Genomic DNA, 23,189 nt, shown 5'->3' with positions numbered 1-23,189 from the left:
CACAGGCACTGTGTTGCCACCCTTCTTCATTGCGATGATCAGGCTGAAATAAGGTTTGCTATGAGGCTGTTGCTCAGTCATTAAGGTAAAATCAATCAGCACTGGATCTCACATCTTGTACCAATGGGAGCAGTGAAACAGATACCCTAAGCCTTATATGCAACTTGGGTAACTATGTGCCCTCAAATAAAACTAGAAAAAAAAAAAAAAACCAGTAAGAGGGAAGAAGTTCTTTTGACTATCCTAGCCATAGGATGGAGCTACAGATGCATCACACAGGCAGATGAGTTATGCTATTAAATGTTAAGGCTGATAGGTATTAATGCTCTGGGTATTTATGTGACTGCTGTGGCAAGTAGGTAAGGTGGAAATGTTGTTTCCATGAGCACTTGGACTCTTGAGTAGAAGAATATGACACTGATATAGACAAGGCCATAGTTATTGTTATCTATGCTGTGACAAAGCTTAGACCACTGCAAGGTGTGATGCCTTAGGTCCACACCTTGAGACTAGTCAAAACCCAAAACCAGAGTAGTAGCGTCTTTGTGGTCTTCTCCATAAGAAGCTCCAAACAGAAGGACATAGTGCATCGGAATCTGCTCTGGCTTCTGAAAAGCTTCAGCTTGAATATCAGAGTAGTAGCAATACCAACAACTTATTAAACAAATCTGTTCAGAAAATGACTCTTCTGTCATCTGGGAAAGCAAAGCGACATTTACATTTGTGGAATTTTTCACTGCAAAGCATACTGTATTTTCTGTTTTGTCAGAACAGTATTTCCAGTCAAAGCCTGTTTTGACAGACACATCCTGACTTACCATATTGGCAAAACACCTGATTACCCAAGGAGGGAGATGGAATGGGAGAAAAAACTCTTACAAATGTGCTATTCATATCTTGTTCCATCTGAAAAACTATGGTCTGGGTATACCAGACTTATTCAAAGAGTAGTTACATGAATAATTCAGACTTTAACTTTTACATTATTGGTTCTGTAATGCCTCATATCTGCCATGATCCTGCAGTTTCATGCATTAAAACACGACCAAGGGGAGTAACAGTTGTTTTGTGACAACCAACTACCTGGCAGCAGTTAATGTAATTTTCTCAGTGCCGTGGGGTTGACAGTGAAGTCAAGCTGTACCATGGCTCAACTTCAGGCCTATCCCTGTATCCCTAGTGTATTTCACTGAGCTTATTTTATTTAAAGCTTTCTAGTGCTAAAAGAGGCAGATACTTGGAATTCATTTTGATTCTGTAAAGGGAATATAAAATATAACCGGTTTGTTTTGACCACAACCAACTTTTGTACATGTTTTGGTAAGCAAAATCAGAGATTTTGATTCCATTTCACTAATTTCTATAAGTGCAGAAGTTATATAAATCTTTTGAGACTGAGTTTTTCATTTTAGCGCATGAAGCTGCAGAAGTTGCTCCTCATTCTGAGTTCACCACTGCAACTAGCAAGCAAGACTGTGAGACCAGACAATAAGGTCATGAGAAGCAGTCCTGGGAGTAGTGCATACATGAATCAAAAATATATCTTCCTCTATGTTCATGTCCACTTTGAATATAAGGAAATATAACTGTGCATTCATTAAACCACTGTGGCCTATTAGAAATGAATGCTGTTTCATTTAAAGGTTTTTATTTGAATGGAAGCTTTTAAAAAAACAACCCTCCCCCCATCCAGATAGGTTTTAGTGTATGGCATTGGGCTTTTAGCTTGCATTCTTAGGGGAGCTGTGCTATCAAATGCAAGCAAACCTGCCAAACTTCAGATATGGAAGTACAGGAACAGGTGAAGTTTAATATCAAGAGCTGTGTAGGTTAGAAAGCTCCAGTCATCATTCTAGGGAAGCAGCTAGTACGGTACTGGGTTTAGCAAACTGAGATACTTTTGTATGTTTTAAGAAATTAGCTTGATTTATCTAGGCTTTATTTTTAGCAGCCAAAGATATGCTTTGTAAGGGCTTGTGCTTTCACATAATGACAAAGGTGTGATGACAGTGGTCATCTAGTCACCTGTTCTAGAGGGGGTAGAATGTGCACACATGTTTGTGCTAATTTTGAGATTGTCTGCTGCTGTTGTAGCAGTAATGAAACTGCCCTAATGAGTATGAGATCCGGGTAATTTATTTTGTGACTTCTTCAAGTGACCTTCTGTTGTGCTATGTTTAGTTTTGCATTTTGCTTTGTTTTTTATGCTTGTAACTATAATTGCTTTGAAAAAAAAAAGGCAGTTCTTTAGGGCTGTGGGGCTGTGTATCATCATCAAGGAAAGGAGAAAAGAATAAACCAGATATTTTATGGTGAGCAATTAAAGTGAAATAAGTGAAATTGCCACACATGATCCTTATTTCTAGGCAAATGAGCCTTTTTTTTTTTTTTTTTTTTTTTTTTTTTTTTTTTTTTTTTTTTTTTTCCCTTTCCTGGCCTTCTGTAGAGGCTCTTGGACTGATATTTTGATTTTACCTGAAACTCTTTTACTGGTCTGTCAGGTTTGGCCAAATGCCAAGCTTCCGTTAAAACAGGAGAGTTTTGTGAAAATTTCTGTTGAAAAGCAGTCTTAAGGCTGGAGAATTTTTTTTTTTTTTTTTTTAACCCCTGGGCATAAAAAGCAGTTGTGCAGCTCCAACATTTTCTGTCATACGGGCATTTCAAGTCTTGAGTTCCTACTCACTTTGACTCAGATAAAAAGCCTTTAACCCCGACCTGCATTGGTTGCCAAGCTGATAGTTATTCATGTATGAGTAACCCTGGAATTTTTTTTTTTTTTTAAACTCTGGGCTTTATCCTGAAAAAGTATTTCACAGTGGGAACATTATTTTCCGCTTTGTTCTGTCTGGAAAGCTTTTTCAAAATATATTGATGTAGTCAAATAACAGGTGACCGATGTTCATTACAAATTCCAGGACGTTATCATAGAGTGTTTGTTGGTGTGGAGCAATGGTAGTTGTAGTCAGATAAAGCAAAAAAGAATTGCTTCCATGTCTTAGAACCACTTTTTTTGTTAAACAAAGACATAAACTTTAACCCCCTTGCGGCTGGTTTTATGCATTTTCCCACATCCACATGCATTTAGACACCAGTTGATTGTTTTAATACCTGTAGCATATGTTCACTAGTGTTACCTGTATGCTACAAATGGGAGCTAGATCTTTATGCAATATGCTTTTTGCTGTTGAAAGATCTCATAAACTTGTTTCCTCAAGGGACTGCATAAGATAGGTGTCAGGTAGGAAGGGAAGTAATTTAACTTCTGGAATGCTGTGAGTGAGAGTCACGAAGGCAGAGGGGCTGTTCCCCTTCAGGTGCGTCACTGAAGGGAGCTTTAACCATTATCACATATTTGTGTAGAATCATGACTTTAAGGTAGTTATTTTAATGTATTTGGAGAGAAACAGAGTTATTTGGCATATTTTCCTGTTCTTCCTGCTAAGAAATAATTTCCTGTTTTGAAAAAATTTCAGTTTTGAAAAATTTCTGCCTTAAGGATGGCATTTCAAAGGGTTTCCATATTGGCCAGATTCAGATGACTCACAACTTTTCTCAGACAAGTTTTGATGCAATCATCTGTTACATCATTGATTATTTGCTGTGGTCATTTACCATTGAATCTGAATGTTCTTCTAGGATATTTTGATTCTGCTGAAGTTCTAGGAAAAACAAAGTACGTTTTCCAGCCAGTGAATAGGTGGCCATGTATCTGCTCTAGAACCTTGGATCAGGTTCACCTAATTGAATGAAAATCCTTTCTATGGAGATACCAAAACTTAGGTAACTTATAGGTTCCTGTTTTGACTGACATGCAATTAATTAAAAATACTTTCTAGGAAGTAATTTGTGACACCCTGAAATAGATGGGTCCAGCAGCTGTGAAGGCAGCCAAGGAGGACTGCATCAGATACAGAAGTCCTAATGACTCCTGTCATAGGGTCTGCTCTAGAAGTAGTCTTTTTCTGGTTCCTGAAATGCTGCACAGGAGGCCTGAGGAGAGCTGAGACCCACAATACTGCTGCAGATCCCCAAACAAAGCTGTATTCCCCTTTACAGCCTTCCAGTTTCCAGTACCTGGACAGACAGCAGGCTGCCTGATGGAGCTGGGAGCCTGAACCTTTGGGAGCCTTCCCTTGCACTGTGGTGGCAGCTTAGAATGTCCTGCTCTCAGTAGAGCTGAGGAGAAAACTGGATTCTTCTCTCACTGAGAAGTCAGATTTCTAAAGAAAAAGGAGTATTTTAGGGTGCAATAAATATATTTTGAAATATAAAATTTCCTGCCATTTACCTGGGGTTGTCTCCCTTTCCTTTCTATCATCCAAAATGTTCTGATTATCTTAATTATAGCTCTTGTCACTAAAATTTATTTTCTTTTATCATGCCTGGATTATAGACATTTCTCTGATATGAACCAGAAGCATTTAATAATGTTTGGTTATTTAGGAGATTTTGAAAACTTTAACATTTTAGATTTTTGTTGTTTTCCCAACAATATGTAAAGTAATTTGCATACTAATTTCCAATTTACTCAACTTTAAATTTAGGTTGCCCAGAAAAATTGTGGATGCCCCATCCCTGGCATTATGTTCAAGGCCAGGTTGGATGGGGTTTTGAGCAACCTGGTGTAGTAGAAGGTTTCCCCTGCCTCTGGCAGTGGGATTGGAACTACATGATCTTTAAATTCCTTTCTAACCCAAGCCATTCTATGTTTCTATTAAGTCTTAGAGCTATTTATGGTTTACAAAAACTGCCATTAATATAATTTGTGACTTTTCAGAGGAGGTAATTCCACTGAGAAATTATGTATTCTGAACAACACATATCCAGTAGCTAACATGAATTAACCAAAACATAATTTTAGAAGGATATTGTTTGATTTGAAATTGTTTGGAAACTGTTGACAAGGGTTTTTTGGTTTTTTTTTTCCCCTTCCAGTTGCATTCATCAGTAGGTGACATTTTGCTACTCAGATAGGAGGTTTCTAATAAATGATGTCTATTTTTACTGACATATTTTTATTTTATTAAGAGTGGCAAGCCTTTTCCCTTTCACTTCTCCCCACTTTAAATTCCTCTTTTGAAATCCTTCCGTTTGCCTCAACAGTGGGATTAATACTGCTTTACAGAAACAAACACAATCAATGTATAGCTCGGGGCCTCTGACGTGCTTGTAAATAGTGCTTTCTGTCTGCCCAGTTATTAATTGTGTCTTTTCCAGTCCTATTAAGTCCTTCTGTATAGCCTGGCAGGGACATCTACATAGGGACTAGGAAGCAGAAAACAACATTTGTACTGCCACATGAGACAAACTTTTCATCCTCTTAGTTATTTTATTTCGTTGTCTGTAAAGTGAAGGTTAAGATACGGCCTGGAAATCTGCTGGCAGCAGAGTTTTTTACTGTGACTTTACAATATGAGGCCAGTGCTTATCATCCTTCAGGAGCATGCCCCTGTTTCTCTGGACCAGCCCAGTCCCCTCCAAAGTGGATCCTGTCCCACATTCCTCTCCTGACTGAGCCCTCTCTGCTTTGCCCACAGGGCTATCCCCACCTTCTTCATGCTGCTGGAGTCCGAGTAACATAGTCACTAGAGTCTACAGAATGTTGTAACTAATAGGGAACATTAAAAATCTTGTAGATGCTACAGGTTTTTTAACCTAAATAAACCTTGTCTTGGAACTTGAACAATATTTTCAATTAATAGTTCTATGGCCTTTAAATATATATTTCAAAATCAAAGCTAACCATGTTCTGAAATTAAAGAATGCTAAATAGAAACACGGAGGCAACTTTTGATGCAGTTTTGGGCAGAAATTAAAAACTAGCTTTGGTTTTTTTGCACTAGAGATGGACATCTGGAGATTTCAGGAGGCAGCCAGGCAAATTCTATGGAAGACACTTGTCCTCTCTCAATAGAAGGCCCTTTCCCAGTGAGAGGGTATAGGTTCTGCTCTTATGAGAACCTGAATCTGGTAGTAATACTCTGCTTCCTTGGTGTCTCTGTGTTTCCAAATTAGGCCAAATGCCAATATTCCAAATTCCTATCACAAGTTCTTTAGATTTCAGGTCCACTCATATACATCGGAACTAGGCTGGAACCAGAAGCCTCAGAATCAGTCTCGTTGATTCAAGTGGAAAAGATTTATGTACCTCTGCTTTAGCAAGATTTGTTGGTAGGACATGACTGTTTCAAGATATTTTTCTTTGCAATATAGAACTCAAAGCAACAAAAGAGTCTTCACTTTAACCATGTTTCTCCTAGTAGGGAAAAGGTGTGAACCTGGAAACAGTCTGGAGTAAAGCTTTTATTGCCAGATAGATATTTCACAATTTTGAATTTTTTCCCCAGTTTTGAAGTAGGTCTTTTTTTCATGCTGTCAATCAGTTGATCTTTACAGTTTAACTGTATTTATATTGAACAAAATATTTAATTTGTTGGGAAACAAAGGATTTAAACTCTAAGTTGGTGACAATTTTGTTTGGTTTGGTGTGACCGGGTGTGTTTTTCTGCAAAATACACAATGAGAAATATGGTAGGTGGGTTTTGTGGCAGCACAAAGCTGACAAGTGCATGAGTCAGAGTCCTGGGAGCTTTTACTCTCTCTTTCCCCTTTTCTTTCTCTTCTTTCTCTGGTAAACCCACACTTTGCATACAGGTAGAAATAATTTCTTAGCAACATCAAATGTCACCCACTTGATGAGGCTGCTGCCACAGATTTAATGAAGAACCTAATAAAGCATAATGAAGGCTAATCCTCACTTTTTGTAGAGGAAGGAGTTTGGCTTGTGTGTCAAATCTGAAAAGTTGCATTGGACACTTCTGCCGTATTTAAGTTGAGAAACAGAGAACTGTATCAAAGGTCCCTGAAAAACAAATAAGACTTCTGCTACATACTGACCTTCATTGAAAGGGAAGTAGATTAATTTCAGATAGCTTTCTAAATTAGTAATGTCCTTTTTGTTTATTTGTTTTTTCTTCCCGACTGCCCATGGGAGCTGGAGAAGCTTAAATTTATGTCCTGATAATAATTAGAAGTGTTAGGTTCAGCTAAGCTACATTGCTCTTGAAGTGTGTAAATCTGCACTGGAGACGTGTTAGGATACGAAGGCACATGACATTTCACCTGCAGTATTACAGGTGAAGCACCAGCAACACCTCTGCTGATGGTACAGAGGATCTGTCCTTGGACTGCTCATTGGGGAGCCTGAGTAAGAGCGTGTGAGGGTTGGAACAGGAAAGCAGGACAGGCAGCTCAGTCCCAGAATTGGGAAGCTAAAGAAATCTGATACATTCAGTTGAGAGCTGTCTTTAGGACATTATCTCAGAGTAAAATTTGTGGCACTTGTTGCACCTGCTCAGTGCTCTGGGCTGGTGTTAAGCATTGTCACCAGGCACAGGCAGAAATTGCTGTGGAAATCTCAGGCACACATTTCCTACTTTTCAATATCTGTAATCTCTCAGCTTCTAATTACATTTGAGTTGTTGGTATAATAAATGGAAAAATAAGACATTTAAAGAGGGTTTAATATTAGTACTCAGAAAATGTTGTAATTTCTCCTCTGGAAGCATACCTGTTGGCTCTCCTGAATGCTGGTGGAAGACACCTCAGTCTTAACTGGCTCTCACAAGTTATTGAAGTGGCACATGGACCTGGAAAATGAAATTGCTTTTGATTTCTGTTTAAAATATGCTATTTAAACTTGTATGTTCTGTAAAGTGGTTTTCAGGACAAGCTTCAAATTGAAGAGTGGAAATCCTGGTGTGAGAAAAATCAGCAGCTGATAGTTGAGGGTGCTTAGTTTAAATTTAGTTGTGCCCATATGGTTACATGTTTGTAGTATAGGTAGGCTTCCTAACACAATATAAAGTGAATGAGCAGCTGTCTGGAGCTGGCCATAATTCTAGTCCATAATTCTAGTCCAGCCAGAATAATCTAATGGGGCTGGAGTTGAGTCTTGGGGAGAAAGACGTGTCCAAAGGGTAAAGAGCATTAACGTCTCCACAGTGTGAACCAGTCTGAAGAACAAATGATGTTTTGGGTGTATAAGTAAGCTCTCCCAGGTGTAGCTAATTCAGTGCATTTTTGGCCTGTCCTTCAGCATGAGCTACTGTTTCTCATTACTCCAGCTTGAAAGAGGTAAGTATCATTAGCTTAGGGGAGATGTCCAGACATGATTAGGGGAATGTCATCAGTTTATTGAAAGACACCAAAAAAGGAATTTGCCTCGTTTAGTATCTTCACACATAATTTGACATCTGTAAGAAATTAAGAGAGGATGCCAGACTTGGCAAGGAATGATGATGCTGTTAACTCTTTTAGCCAAGCAGATAGTGAAGGAAGCAGCCATAGTTATGGAAGTGTTGTGGTTCAGCAGCCTTGAGGAATATGTTTTGGGTTGGGGTTTTTTGTCAGTTTTGTATTATACATCTTGAGAAAAAAATACACATTTGAAACCGCCATGATTCTTCAGTCTGACTCGCTACTCTGCAAAATGCACTGGATGGCTGATGAAGTTGCTGGTGGGTTTGGATATTTTGCTGATACACTTCTGTGATACAACCTGAAGTTATAGACTGCTGCATTTCCTGGTAGCTACGGGGTGGAGTTTGTATCATCTGTTAAGTTCACAGCCTGAAAAGAATCTCTTTCTATAAATTTTTAAAGTACATATGTGGCTGAAGGAAAATATGATGTATTTGTTTAAGCTTACCAATCTATTCTGTTAATAAAGATGTGATTGGGCAGCACAGGGCTATCTTCTTATGTCCTCTTGAATAGTCACTATTGTTGGGCATGCACAGCTGGAAAACAATACCTGAACAAGAATACAGCTGGGAAACACTGAAGGGATGAGAGTACAGTAGGTAGGGAATGAAAGACAGGACATGAGAAACAGTGGAGGGAAAGCTTGCAGTCTGAAGATGTTGAAAAAGTATGTGTGGTAGGTGCATAGCCAGTTCTCCACGATGAGAGAGCTGCACCGGAGGCAAAGCAGGATGTAAAAAAACCCAGATCACTAAATCACTGCAAAATTTCACTAGATAGGATGGGAAATTCCTTATACAGCTCTTATTTTTTACATTTTCAGGTTAAATATTTAAAAGCTATATATTCTTGTCTCTGCTGTAACAAAATTTAGATTTAGAGATTGAAAGTGTTTATCAGTGATTATCAGAGTTTTTGAGGTATTTTTGGGCATCATCAAAACATGAACCAACTTTGAGGTCCTCCAAAACCTAGCAGGTGTTTTCAATCTTGTGATATTTTATAGAATAGTATTTTCAATCTTGTGATATTTTATAGAATAGTATTTTCAATCTTGGGATGCGTTATAGAATACTTTAATTTTCTGTAGGTGGCAGTGAGTGGCTGGGTAGTCTCTGCTGAGTGTGTCACTACTATATTACCAAAAGATTCAGAACTGGAAGATTTACTCCTTACTAGTGAATACTCAAGTTGATTTGAACTGATTCTGTACATTTTCTCATAGATGCTATGAGTATAGTTCTGATTATTTTCTGCTTAGTAGCTAAATATCTGGACTAAATAGTGCTTCGAAAACAATCAGGGTAATCTAAGCAGGATCAGCAGTTTGATTTTATTTGAGTTTTTGTTTGTTTGTTTGTTTTTCTCTAGGAGCATTAGGTAGATTAAATGGAATTTGCCTGTTTTAGCCATGCCTTTTTTTTCTTGCTAGAGTCAGTCTTGAAAAGGAGACATTCCAGTGAAGCAAAGTTATTTGTGCTGAAGTCCCTCAAAGAGGTTTGAGTGACTGCCTGTCACAGTTTGCTGTGATTGTCCTGTATCATTAGCGTCAAATTCTGCTGATTTCCTTAAAGCCCAAACCCTGGGGTCATGTAACTTCATTATAGTTTGTTTTCTTTCTGTGTATTCCAAGTTTTCTTGGATAGCAGAGATGAGGAGAAGACAAAAAAGCCTTGAAAGTGTGGCCCAAGTTAACCTCAAACTCAAAAAAAAAAAAAAAAAGCAGAGAGTAGCTTCAGTAAAGCAGACTGGTTTTGTCATACCAATGATAGAATAAATTACTCTCCTATTTGGAATTCGAAAAGATTTAGATTGTGTTCTGCAAGTGCAGGGGATTATTTTCTTGTCTCTGTTTGAAAATCAGTTTTTCAAGCGGCTACTCTTAGGATTTCTGAATTGTGTTTAATACCACTGATTACGGGGCCTTGCAATCTGCAGGCTGAATGGACCTTTTTTTTTTCTCACAGGGAGAATTTGGGAAAAATTATTTTAGGAAACCAAAGCAGCCATGCATTGCTTCTCTTTCTGTCTCTCCATCTCACTGTATTCTCACTAAGAAAACACGGAAGTGCTTGTGCATGTAGTAGAATAAAATATAGGAAATAGTCTGTTATTTCTTCCCTGGTTAAATAGCATTCCCAAGTAACAATTAGTTACCCTGTAAAAAAAGAAAGTAAGTCATCTTTAGTATGAGTTGCTATTTTTTCTGGTTCAAATAGTTCTTACTAATCTGCTTCTGGTAACTTATGACATTTCTTGGGTATATAATTTCTTAAAAATTAATAAATGAAAAAAGCAGAACACCCTCAATTATATTTTTTTTGTAATGCTGCCTCATTTACACTTCTGGTGCTGTTAGTGATTTTGGAGTTTGTAAGTGGAAACAGCAACCCTTTGTGAAAGAGGACTGTAATGCTATTTAAAATGTTTAAAAAATTGTTAATGACACCGTATGAGTAATGGTACTAAAAATTCTTTTGTAGCTCTTCTATAAGAATTAATGCTAGTGCATTTGTGTTTTCCTACACAAATAAATATTTTTCTAAGCAAATAAGGCATTGCATTCATACTAACAGCACGAACTTCCACTTGTCAGATGGAACCGCTGTAGTCTTGCTTTATACAGAAACAATAATGTTCTTAACTAATAACAAAAATGGAAATATGTTTCCTTTTCACAATGGGATTATCCATTTCTCAATCAATATTCCTTTGGGTTCCTGCATCTCCAGTAATATTGCTTCTTCATGAGGAGGACTGAAATGCAATTTGTTCTTAACAGATCTCATTTTGCTGTGATTTCTTTGTAAACAAATTTTGTCTTTGTAAACATATCTGTTCAGACAGTGTTGGTGAATGACATGGTTTGACAATGAGGATTTGTGTTAAAGCATAAGGATTAAATAATAATTTATAAAAATACATAGTGTTATATTAAGTAAAATTCTTACTTCTTTACTTTTTTAAAGGTTGTAAGTCAGTTTATTGATCCAAATTTTTCACAGTAAATGTTTTCCTGTCTGGTATAAAGAAGAAATCCTTTTGTTTTGTACATTATTGAACACTGTTGAAATGAAATATTCTTATCAACACCTTTATTTTCTTTTAAAAGCTTTTTTTCAATTGAAACAGGTTTATTTATCTTTTGTTACTACTTAATACTTTTGTTTTGTTAATCAAGAGTTTACATTTGTGCACTAAATTGTTAATAGTGATGAAAAAGAATATTTCCTGTTTCTTTTGGCTTTCTGATTTATATATTTACACCTGCACAAATCTTGACTCAGTCTACTCAACTGAACACGGTGTCATGTGGAAATGACAACTTTTGATTTTCGTAATTTTATAAAGTGTGGTAATGAATCTGTGGTGGCAGTGAAAAATTGAGACTTCTGCATTAGGAGACATTTGAAATCTGCTGCACCTGAAATCAGGAAAGGTTTAAAGTTGTTCAGTTATTAAATAAAATTACATTTTTCCTCTGCAATGTGTCTCTGACACATCTTATGAGAAAAAAAAAATCTTATAGGGAGTGGCTGAGGGAGCAGGGGTTATTTAGACTGGAGAAAAGGAGGCTCATGGGGACTCTCTTTCTCTCCAAACACCAGAACGAAGTTTGCAGCCAGGTTGGGGTCAGCCTCTTCCAGGTAACAAGTGGCAGGACAAAAGGAAATGGCCTCAAGCTGTACCAGGGAATGTTAATTTGGATATTAGAAAAAAAAAAAAATCTTCACTGGAAGGATGAAAGCATTGAAACACGCTGCCCCAGGAGGTGGTGGAGTCACTATCCCTGCAAGTATTTAAAAGACACGTGGATGTGGGACTAAAGAACACGGTGGTGGACAGTGCAGTGATGGGTTAAGTAAGACATAGTATCTTAAAGGTCTTTCCAAACTACAAGTCTATGATTCTATATTTTGCAAATTCTAATTGTCACTTCATAACTAGGAAAAAAATCTTATTTGTCCCAGTTCACTGGCAGAGCAATTCTGCTTTTCTCCAATTTTTAGACTAGTTGGAAAACTGAAATTTCTTGAATGTAATGTGAATGGCTTATTTCAATATTTTGAGCCATTGGCAAGAAAATAAGACTTAATATAATACACTATGCTCTTGAAAAGCATATTTCAGATGTAATGGGTTTGTATATCTAATTGGAGGGAAAATACTTAATTTTGTGGAGTTTTATGTATTCTGTCAAGAATAAATTATTATTATATTTATTATATTAAATAAATTTAATAACAAGTTAAATACCCCTGCCACTTGTTATTATGGAAGCTGCCTGAATATAACAATAGAAAACGAAATGTGGTGTGGGATTCAATACTTAGCATTAAAATTATCCTGTTATCCTCTCTCCATTGACTATTACCCCGATGGCTTTGAATACTTGTAAAATAGACTGTTTGGGCACTTTGAAATTTAGTTCTGAGTCAGCTAGTGAAAGAAACAGAAGCTGACTTCAGATATGTCATTGCTTAATAATGCAGCATGCAAGGAGATAAGTAGTAAAGCTTGTTAAAATAAATGGTATGTTTAAATATTGACTTCTAAAAATAGAAATTATTTAGGAAGGGGAGTATCAAAATCAGTCTTTGGTAAGTTAGGTGCTATATGAAATATGTTCAGTTACATATGTAAAAGTCATCTATGCCCATCCTATTGTGCTTTCAACATTTAAATCCCATTTATTTACTGATTCCAATGGCATTGCATTAGTCAAATTTTATACATAGGTTAAATGGTAATAGAAGCTGTCATGTTGTTGTGCTTTGGTATTTTTTGAGTGTGAGCAAAATTACATTTAGTGAATGACAAAGGCTTTTCATGGAAAGATAACAAAAAGCTTATTGCAAGTTGAAGACAAAGAAATTACTTAATTCTGGGATCTATTGCTTGATGCTTTTTTTCTTTTCAAGAGAAACATTAAGCAGTGTTTTGTATAATGTTTAAGTTTTGCTGTTGGAGTTTAGAATCAAGAATATGCCAGGTAGAACTAAGATGGTCAGGTAAAGAAACAGCTCCAAAACATAATACTGGGATGTTATTTTATCTATGTTAATAAGGTTCAGTAAGGTATATTGGGTATTTTTTTGACTTACGTAAAATGAAAAGAAAAAAAACCCCTGTAATAGCAAGACTTCTCTAATATGGAATATAGACAGTAGAATTTTTAATCAAAAAAGTGATTATAGTTGCAAAGATGAGGCATTTCCATTAGTGGAAGATGATTCTTTTTAGTTAAATATATTAAACTGTGACCGGTGCTATCCAAGTAAACTTGGAAATAGAGACCAGCTTCTTCTCAGTATTCCTGTATATAACATAAACCAAAATATCATTTCGATATTAAGAATCTGGAGATCTTTGAATTTTAGTGTAGTAGAAGAAGCATGGGTCAAAAGTGGAAGGCAGTGTTTAGGCAGGAATTTCCTGACAAATCCGTGTGTTGCAAGATTAGAACCACCAGATTTATACTGTACAGTCTGGTAGGAAGGGAAACACAAACTATTATTATGAATTTACTAAAATTAAACTACCATTTTGGAAAAAGTTTTTTTCTGAACAACCTAATCTTGTTCCCTTTCCAACAAATACCCTCCAAAAATAGTAAGTCTGGTAAAGGATGCTGTTAATTGTTACACTGTAGACAAGTCTATTAAATCAAATCACTGTGTAAATCTGGACAGATATAAATTATCCCAGCTAGCAGCCAAGCTTCTGTAATTCTATTGATGATCAGATTTGTTCAGGTCAAGTCATATAGCAAGAAACAAGTCTTATGTAATTTGAAATGCTCTGTGAGACCCAGAGACAAAATGTCAGCGCCCACAAATGGAAGAGAGCACATTTTGCAGTTAACATAAAAACATTTGCAACACAAAGGCGAGGATGCCAGCACAAAGGGAGCTTTTAAGAAAAGCAACCATTTTGCAGAACTCCAGCCCGCTTTCACAGTTTACGGGGAAATTTCATAAATGCTGTGGAAGTGCCAATGACAATGACAGTACAGGAACGTGGGAGGACTCTGTCTCTTAGCCGCGCTCTCAAAGTGGGGTTCTGCAGGAGATGAGCTTGTGATGTGAGACATAAACGGACAAAAAGTAGAGTTAAAAATAAACACCAAAGTTGAGTGCCCTGTAATCATCATGAGAACGGAAAAATAAGTGAGCAAAGAGAAAGCCACCTCATTTCAGAACAAGTACTATTATTACTTATGGGAACAGGGAATAATGGAAGCTATTGCTTTTCTGAGTTCACATTATGTGCTTTTCCCTTCTGCCCTGAATAGAGCAAAACTTTCTTTCAAAAATATTTTTCTCTCAAGGTTTTAATGAAAAAGTTTAGTTTTCTGATGCATATTGTGGTATATTGAATGATATATATATGCTATATATTGAATGATATATATTTATATGATATATAAAATGAGAGAGCACTAGCATATGAAATAAATGTTCATATTTTATCATTTCCTATTAACAATGAGAGAAGGTAAAAACACGATCAGAAACTTGGAAACATTGAGACACCAGGTGATAGGACTGTCTAATAAAGAAGTTAGAAGTGTATAAAGCTTTGGAATGCAAGAGTTGTATCACTGTAACAGCTGAAGACTTTAATAATGAAGGATGGTTTTAGATGCCTATTTAGGATTTTATCTCTTTAAATGAGGTTCAAAGTTCTGCATTTTGAATTCCTCATTGGCAATGTACTTGCTTCAGGAAGCTTGCCGTTACCATTGTATAACACACATTTCAGAGGACCCTGCACTTTTATGTGCTGCAATGACGATGCAAGACTTGGCAAAAACAAGGCAAAATGTAATATGATCATCTGCAACGACTGTACCTGTCTGAGTACTGTTGCAATTGAACAGAAGCAGTACACTTCAGAAGAAGATGACTTTTGAAAACTGAGAAAAGCATTACAGTAGGAACTGAAATACCTGAAATGAGAATCCAAAACAGAAAATGTAATTTTTATGTGGCGTTTTTTTCCCTGCTTCCAGAGTTGAATTGCTTATTGGAAAGTTTCTAAAATAGTAAGAACTACAGAGATGTGTTTAAAGTTTTAAAAAGTATCTAGACATTAATCTGAAGAAACAATAAGTTTCTGTGCAGAAGTCAGTGAGGGACTGAACATGTCATGAACTGTGGTATAGTGGATGGGGTCTAACCTGTCTGCTGGCAGTAGTTATATACAAAGTAGAGAGCTTCAGCAAGAGAGATGGCAACAATTCCAGTCCAATGCATCATACACACACACTACTGTTGGAATATTCTCGTGTGAGAAGTCAGGAAAAGGGACTTTTTGCACTTCCCAGGCCTTACAAAGTATTAGAGAGATGTGTCTGGAGTGGATGAGACACTCTGGATTTTGGGTGGGTATTTTACTTCCCAGGTTCAAAAGAAATTTGGTGGTTGCAGGATTTTGGGGGGTTGATTCTTAAAAAAAATCTGAATACAGACTATAATGGGATTTTTTTATATTTCAATAAAATTTATTAGATGAGGGAAAAGACTCCTAACAAATGCTGACCATAACATCAGTGAACAAGACATGACAGCCAAGTCATGATGACTATCAGAGCATCATGAATCTTAAATAAAAAATGCTCTGTTTCTTTCTGGACCAATATGAGTGGTACTTTTCGTACTAAAATATCCAAAAGTGAAAACTGCCAGCTGGAAATACAAAGAATAAAGGACGAGTAAAACACGAAGGACATGGAGCAGTTATCGTGAGTTTGATAGTCTGCTATCTGAGCAGAATGTACCTCTAAACACTGGCTTTTACTTGGCTCACTGAGGGATTCATTTTGTGACAGACTGGTAGCTGAGTGGATGGTGCAGTTTATTCTCCATAAGAATATGAGTTGATGTAAGACTATCCCCCCATTAAACATTTGCTTGTCAGTGGGCTTTTATTTGGTACCTTTACATAGAAGAGGGAGGAGATAAATAATGACAGTAAAAAAGTGCCTTCCTCTGATAAAAACTAAAACCTAAAACTCCAGTGGGAGAAGGGACTAATTTTTAAAATATGCAATAGGCATGTTCACCACTGTTCTTTCAGCATTTTAAATTCATCTATGTCTTAACTCTCATATTTAATAAGTTTTTTTCCCTAGTTTATTTTAAATCTATAAAGTTTCTAAATCATCTGTCCTGGCAGTGTGTAGGAGTGGGAAAGTACCTGTGAAAGCCATTCTCTCTGTGAACACAAAATATTCACAATTCAAAACATAAAGCGTCATAATTGTGCTAGAGCAAGAGCTGCACTCAGCCTGTCATGAATTAACGCCAAAACCATTTTTGTAGCCACTATTTGAGAGGGAAGACATCTTAATTAAACTCTGCCTTTGTTGAGGACATCAGAAAGCTACTGACAGAGTGTTTGTGCTAACTGCAATCATGCATCCTGCCATCACCACTGACAAGGAAAAACAGCAAGAAAAGTGGGCTGCAAGTGGCTGCTGTCACATAGATTGCTGTGAAAAAGAGGCTTGAGGAGCTGTTGCTTTGTCCACTCAGTATGGTTTTGATTTTTAAGAGACAACCTCTAATAATGACAAGTCAGAATAATTTTTTCCCAACGCAGGGCATTGCTGACATGTCATGCTGAACTGTTCAGCCTCAGAAGTTGAGGTGCAAAAAGAAGTTGATAAAAATTGTTAGGAGATGTTGAACTGTTCCATAGATTTTGATGCATGGTGGAGTTTGCTTTTTTTTCTCCTGAAATCAAGGTGTTTAAAATTAAACAGAAATTATCTTGTTCACAAAACAACCTCACTGTGGCAGCTAGGACTTTAAGAAAACTAGTAGCAAAATTTCTATAATAAAATAATGAGATCTGGGAACTCCTTTGTGAGGTTGTCTGCTCTCATCCTGTTTCTGTTTTATTTTTTTGCTGTATTTTCTTGCCATTGTCTTTTTCTTACATGTGGGAAGATAAAAGTGAGTGTGGGGGTTGAAGGGTAAGAATAAATGCTAGTCTGTCTGTCACTGTGGTGAGAGTTAAGAAAAGGTGGCACACCCAGTACACCTGCACCCATGGACAGGCAACACCAGTCTTCTGCTGTTGTTTCTGGGCATTGCTGCTCACTTTTGCTGTCTAGCAGACAAAAAAAAAAAAAAAAAAAAAAAAAAAAAAAAAAAAAAAAAAAAAAAAAAAAAAAAAAAAAAAAAAGAAAGTGGTCAACAAGGGTTTGAGAAACTCATTTGTAAATCATCTGAAGTTAAGACTGTTCCTGTAAGATTATCAAGAGACAAAGGGTAGATAAAATGCTACAGAAATACAGGGACTAGCAGATTTCTCTTCTCTGCTTGCAGCTCAGGTGTCTCAAAAAGGACCTGAAAGGGTAATTTATCTTTCTGCAAGGAGAAGAGATAAACTTCTTGCTGACAGGATTGCCTGCTTCATCTTGGAGATATTTACTGAAGCTGAATGGAGTAGTCTTTGCGACTATTGCTTATTATGACTTGCATCAAGATTGATATGTCATTTCACTTTCATCCAGATATAATTTTGGATAGCTGGCAAAGCAGGGTTAATTTTAAATAATGCTTTTGATGAAAACAGATGAATAATTATTAGTATATTTAATTTGTCAATTTAGAAAAAATAATAGAATGAGTATAAAGAACAACTTTGAAAGTGACCTCTAAGTTTGACATTTTTCCCATGAAGCAGTAGATGTAAACAGCTGGTGACAGTGAATAGACTGTACTTGGCCTTCCTATGAAACTTCTTTGCACTAGAAAATGTTGATAAAAAGTCATTAATTCATGATTCCTTGGGTATGGAAAGTGTTTTTCAAAATGCTGATACTATTCCTGTAAATAATTTTTAAAAATCTAGTTTTAATGATATTTTTATTATACTTCTACTTAGTCTTTAAAGATGACTTTTTAATGAGTGTTAAGGAAGCATGTTTAAAATTGTCAATTTGAAGTACACATTGAAAGTATGCATTGACATGAATAGTGCCTGTGCAAAAGGAACTCGCTTTTAATTTTTAAATTATGAAAATAATTTTGAATCACCTGATGAAGTTGTTGATGACAATACATTCAAAAGAATTACAGTTTAACATGTTTAAAATTTTTAAAAATATTTGTATAAAGATAAACTTTTGATAATGTAAAAATGAACAGAAAGCAAAATTTTCAGTTAAAATAAATTTTAAAAATTTAAGTTGTAAGATGCTTATATGCTGATCTTCAATTGTCCATATTATTTATTTCCATGCTTCAGATGTCTTACAGGGTTACTATTTATAGTAACGTTTTTTTATTATCTTGTATTTTTAATTTAGGTGGGCTTATTGTTTAATATGACTTTGTAATTTGGATATTCAATAAAAACTTAACATTTGAGGATAATTTCATAGGGCTGAGCCTCTACAGAAATTTCTGTACGAACTATTTAGAGGCAGTTTTGTTTATCACTGTTGGTTTTCATGTCCCCTTAGGATACTCTGAGTAACCAAGCATGATTAATTGTGAGACCAATTATACACAAATTTTATATTCTGCCCACAAGCTTGCATGAAAATACTTTTTGTCTTCCTTCAAAGTTCACATGTTTATTTTATTATATGTCTGTATCAAAGTATTTAAGAATTTAATTCATTATTGCAGAGCTAAGCATGATATGATATAGATATTTTAATGCAAATGTTCTCACAAATTTATGTACTGGCTGCCTGGAACTGGGCCTAATAGTTAATGTTTAACAATATTAATACTGATATCACACAGAGGTAGTTCTGTTGCATTTTTTAAAGATGTGATATCTTCTTTCTCTGAACCAGTTGTCCAACAGCTCAGTTTGTGATTTGGCAAGGCAACCTCTGTGCTGCGAATCAAAAAGTTCGTGACTTGGCACTCCCTGCCCAATTCTTGACAGTTTTCATAAATGCAGAGTATTAAATGGAGTACCTTTATTGTTCCAGCTACCTGGATTTCCTATAGCTTTATCTTACTGAGAGTTTTTTCAGCTTTTTCTTTCTGATGAAGAAAGATTATGTCTTGCCCTGATTGTGGGTGTTATTATTCCCTGGGCGGGGTGGGAGAGGCAGGTGAGTGGGATCTACTTCTAGTGTGGTTAAAATATTCTGGGAACTTCAGATGGTACTGTTACAAATAACACCAGATAAGTTTACAGCTTTTGATAGGAAAGGAAACAGACTTTTTCCTCCCAGTTTCCTTAAAACGTATGTGCAGTACAGTAAGTTGCTAACATATATGAAACCAGTAGGGTTTTTCAAATGCTTTGTTAGTTTCTATAATGAGCTATACTTGTTGCTGAAGTCTAAAATTTTTTGCAGGGCTTAATATGGTTTAAGCTTTTGACTGTGGGTATTTCGGGTGTTCTTTTTTCCTCTGTTTTACCTGTATTGATTATAATGAAGGATGTTGGAGGCAGAGAACAGGACACAGAACTGACCTAACAGCGCTCTGCAGAGAGATTTTTCTCCATCTCCATCAGCACACATCCTGTTATAGTACTTACTTTTAAGACAGCATTGCTGCTTCACCAAACATCCTCCTACAGTGAGAGAAGTAGGGATAACTCTTGGAAAAAGTTTTGAGGCTAGTGACAAAATATGTTTGTCTTTCAGATCCCCAGCTCAAGGGTATAGTGACCAGGTTATATTGCAGGCAAGGCTACTACTTGCAAATGCACCCCGATGGAAGTCTCGATGGAACCAAGGATGACAGCAGTAATTCTAGTAAGTGACTGCCCCAGGGGAATGTCTTAATCGCACCCGCAGATCGCACCGCTCGAATGTGTATGCACAGGCACCGTGTTAACGCCTGCCTTTGGAGGGTTTCTGAATGTGTTTTGTCCCGAGGAGGAGGGTTCTGTCCGTTCAAAGCCTGATGACCACCAGCATGGCTCGTGCAGGACATTGGCCTAAATGTGTTGCCTCTGAAGGGGAAGGCGTAAGTGCTCATGGACCTTAGGAGGGAGATATTTAGGCCAATGAATATCTTCTGGTAATTTTATGAATGTGGTAAAACGATACTAAAATAAATTTTTAAAATAAAAACTCCTTATCTAACAAAAATTTCTTATAGTCTAATAAATAACAAAGAAATAACAAGACATGGAAACTAAATTTCCCAGAAAAATCTGAATTTACAAGCAAATAAATCTGTGCTAAACTACCAAAGATCTTCACAAAACACATGCTAAATTACCTTGCTGAAGGTACTAAAAATCCTATGCCAGCCAGAATTCCACTGATGTTAAGAGATTTTCTGCCACTATAGAGACAGAAAAAGTGGCAGTTTTTAAAAATGTTCCAAACAAAAGAGGTCTTGAAAGGCCGTGTATGTTGCTGCTTTGGTATGCTTATCCTATGATGCTGCTACATATTTTCGTTCAATGAGCATATATATATGTTTGATAACTTCAGCTGCAAATGGTAACTAAACAAACCTATTCTTACTCTAGAAAAAGTTGATTATTGTTTTGTTTATTTTAATTATCAAGGTGTACTTAAGTAACTTTTCTCTGTCACCTTGAATTTTATTTCAAGCACTTTTAATACACAAGATTTATTTTCTTACTATGCATACATAAATAACCCCTTAGTTTCCTTAAAAATGTTGAAATTAGGCTACAGAAATTAAGGTGTTTGAGGTTTCTGCCTTACATTGGTAAGGTCTCTGTTTTAATTGATGCACAGCTGTCATTTGTAACACCTTTCATCAGCAGATAGCATGATCATCTTTTATTGTTTGTTTTGGAGGGGTTTTTTTGAGTGCAGGGGTTTTTTTGAGAAAAATTGGTTAATATGTTTTTATGTGTATCTCTCTGTTTGTTTTCCAAGTGTTTTTGTTCCCCTTCCATGCCTTCCCCATCCCACCCCCATCCTTTTTCTCTTCTTCCCTCTGTGTGTCCATCTCTCATGCCCCCTTCAGTAATGGGGTACATACTAAGACCTTAAACAAGACAAGATTGTTCTCACTCTTTATAGAACCTTTGCCTAGATGAGGTCTAAGAACTGTCTTAGGATACAAGTGCATATCTCTTTCCCTCTGCTTCTCTCTCTTATTTTCAGCTTCGGCGAGAAGGTGTGTATGACTGCAACAATTTTGTAATGATTTATTGTTATTTCTGAGAGTTTTTTTAATTCTTAAATCTCTATGGATTTGGAGCCTTTTCAAAGCTAGACCACAGTGCCTTTTCTCTTTTTGATGTTGTCAGCTTCACAAATCGTCCTCTTTTTTGTTGTTGTTTTAACTCCTTCTCTCCCTTCTTCTATGCGTTTCTGATTTTCTGGCTCTCTGCCCATCTCCCTTATTCTTCTTTTTCCAAAATGCAGAATAAATGTTCTATATTATAAATATTCTGAAATATTGAATTTCTCCAAACTCAGCCTAATACCATATAGAAGTATTGTGTATTTTGCATAAATATTGTTAGATAATTTGTTTTAACTACAAAATTATTTTTCGGCTAAAAAGGTTTGGGGTTTTATTTCACAAAGGCTTTTTTTTTTTTCCCTGTCTTTAACTGGTTGAATTTTTTTTTTTTTTTCTTAACTACTCCAATTTTCCAATATTTTTTAGTAAAGACAGTTTAGAATAGAGGAATGGAAAATTAATGTATTTGCCAGGAAGGCCTACAGTCTACATCTGAAATTTTGTTGGTATATATGTATCAACACTATATTAAGAGCTGAAAAGATTTACCTATTTGATATATTCATTATTGTGTGAATATGTGTTTGTTTCTTTTGTGTTGCCAGTCTTAGGTTTTTGGTTTGGGGTTTTTTTTTTCCCACTCTGTTGCCTTTCATTTCCTGATAAGCTTTTTTCCCCAATTGCTTTTGTTTATTGCAGCATACATTGTTTTTCCTTCTCTCTTCCACTTTAAAACAATTATTTTCTCATATGTAGAATTTCTAGTGTTTTGATATTTTATTTTGTGAGCTCCTTAGCATGATAATTTCTTTCTGAGGCTTACAAGTGAATGACTTGGCAGATGCCCGAGGGAGAAAATCCTGCTTCTGACCGTGGTGCTTGCAGGCTGCCCATTTAATGTGCCAAGTGGCTGAAGGGATGGACATGTACCAGCTGTCCGTAGGACAGATAGAATACTTACCTGCACAGTGAGGATGACTTCCATTCAAAGTGTGTTTCATAAAAAAAAGGAAATACAGATTGCCAAAGGATGCACATCTCTGCCAGCCTTCCACTTTTCTTCCGCACTCTTCGCTGTCCCTGACAAGAGCCCACTGAGTAACTGGGTGTCAGAGAAGCCAGAGGGAGTGAGGACCGAGGGAGAGAAAAAAGAAGCAGTTTCTTTTTTGTCTTCAGCAAAGAAACTGTTTGAAGCTTAGTCATGCTGCTACTTTTTGTGTGGTTGCCATGTATTCTGTGTCAAGCAGTTAGAGAGTACTTGAAGTTAAAATTCCCTCAAGTGCCTATTATATTTTGTACTCATTTTACATGTGTCAGTAAACATCAGTTTACACACTTTTGGAGTCACAGTGTTATAGAGAGGTAGCTCAAACTAAGATTAAGATTCACTTCTATCTGAAGTCAAAATGAGTTGTACCGGTGGTTTTAATCAGCTGCTCTTTGTCCCAGTTTGTGTAAAGGCTAGAGACTGCAGAGAGAGATGACAAGATTTTTAGTCCATCACTGTGTGCAAACACTTGCATGAAAAAGGAAGAAAGACATGATGTGTAATTGCATCCCTGAATGTACTTTCCTCTGCTCGTGATGATGGCCATGATATTAGAACGCAGCCTAAACAGACCAACAGTTTTCAGTTCATGGTTGTAATTTCTTCTCATAACTTTTCCAAGATAATGATGTTTCATTAAACAATGGTAATCAATGCACCTATTGGTTTATTGTGCTGAGTTTCCTTAAATCACTTCACCAAATCAAGGC

The 23,189-nt window shown here is 36.4% G+C and overlaps 1 protein-coding gene across 7 annotated transcripts in view; it reads left to right on the top strand.

Moving 5' to 3' along the window:
• The window catches only part of FGF14 (fibroblast growth factor 14), a 395,796-nt gene that overhangs the window by 285,797 nt on the left and 86,810 nt on the right, over positions 1-23,189 (top strand). For 5 of the 7 annotated variants that reach the window (XM_040054757.2, XM_058419210.1, XM_058419209.1 and 2 more), the window contains one exon: positions 19,898-20,008. The exons of the other annotated variants lie outside the window; for them this stretch is intronic. In XM_040054757.2, coding sequence (XP_039910691.1) covers positions 19,898-20,008 — 111 coding nt within the window. The remainder of the gene's footprint in view (positions 1-19,897; positions 20,009-23,189) is intronic. 7 annotated transcript variants of the gene reach the window in all.

This window comes from Hirundo rustica, chromosome 2, assembly GCF_015227805.2.
Source record: "Hirundo rustica isolate bHirRus1 chromosome 2, bHirRus1.pri.v3, whole genome shotgun sequence".
NCBI classification, from domain to species: domain Eukaryota; kingdom Metazoa; phylum Chordata; class Aves; order Passeriformes; family Hirundinidae; genus Hirundo; species Hirundo rustica.
This window is presented reverse-complemented; position numbering and strand designations above follow the sequence as displayed.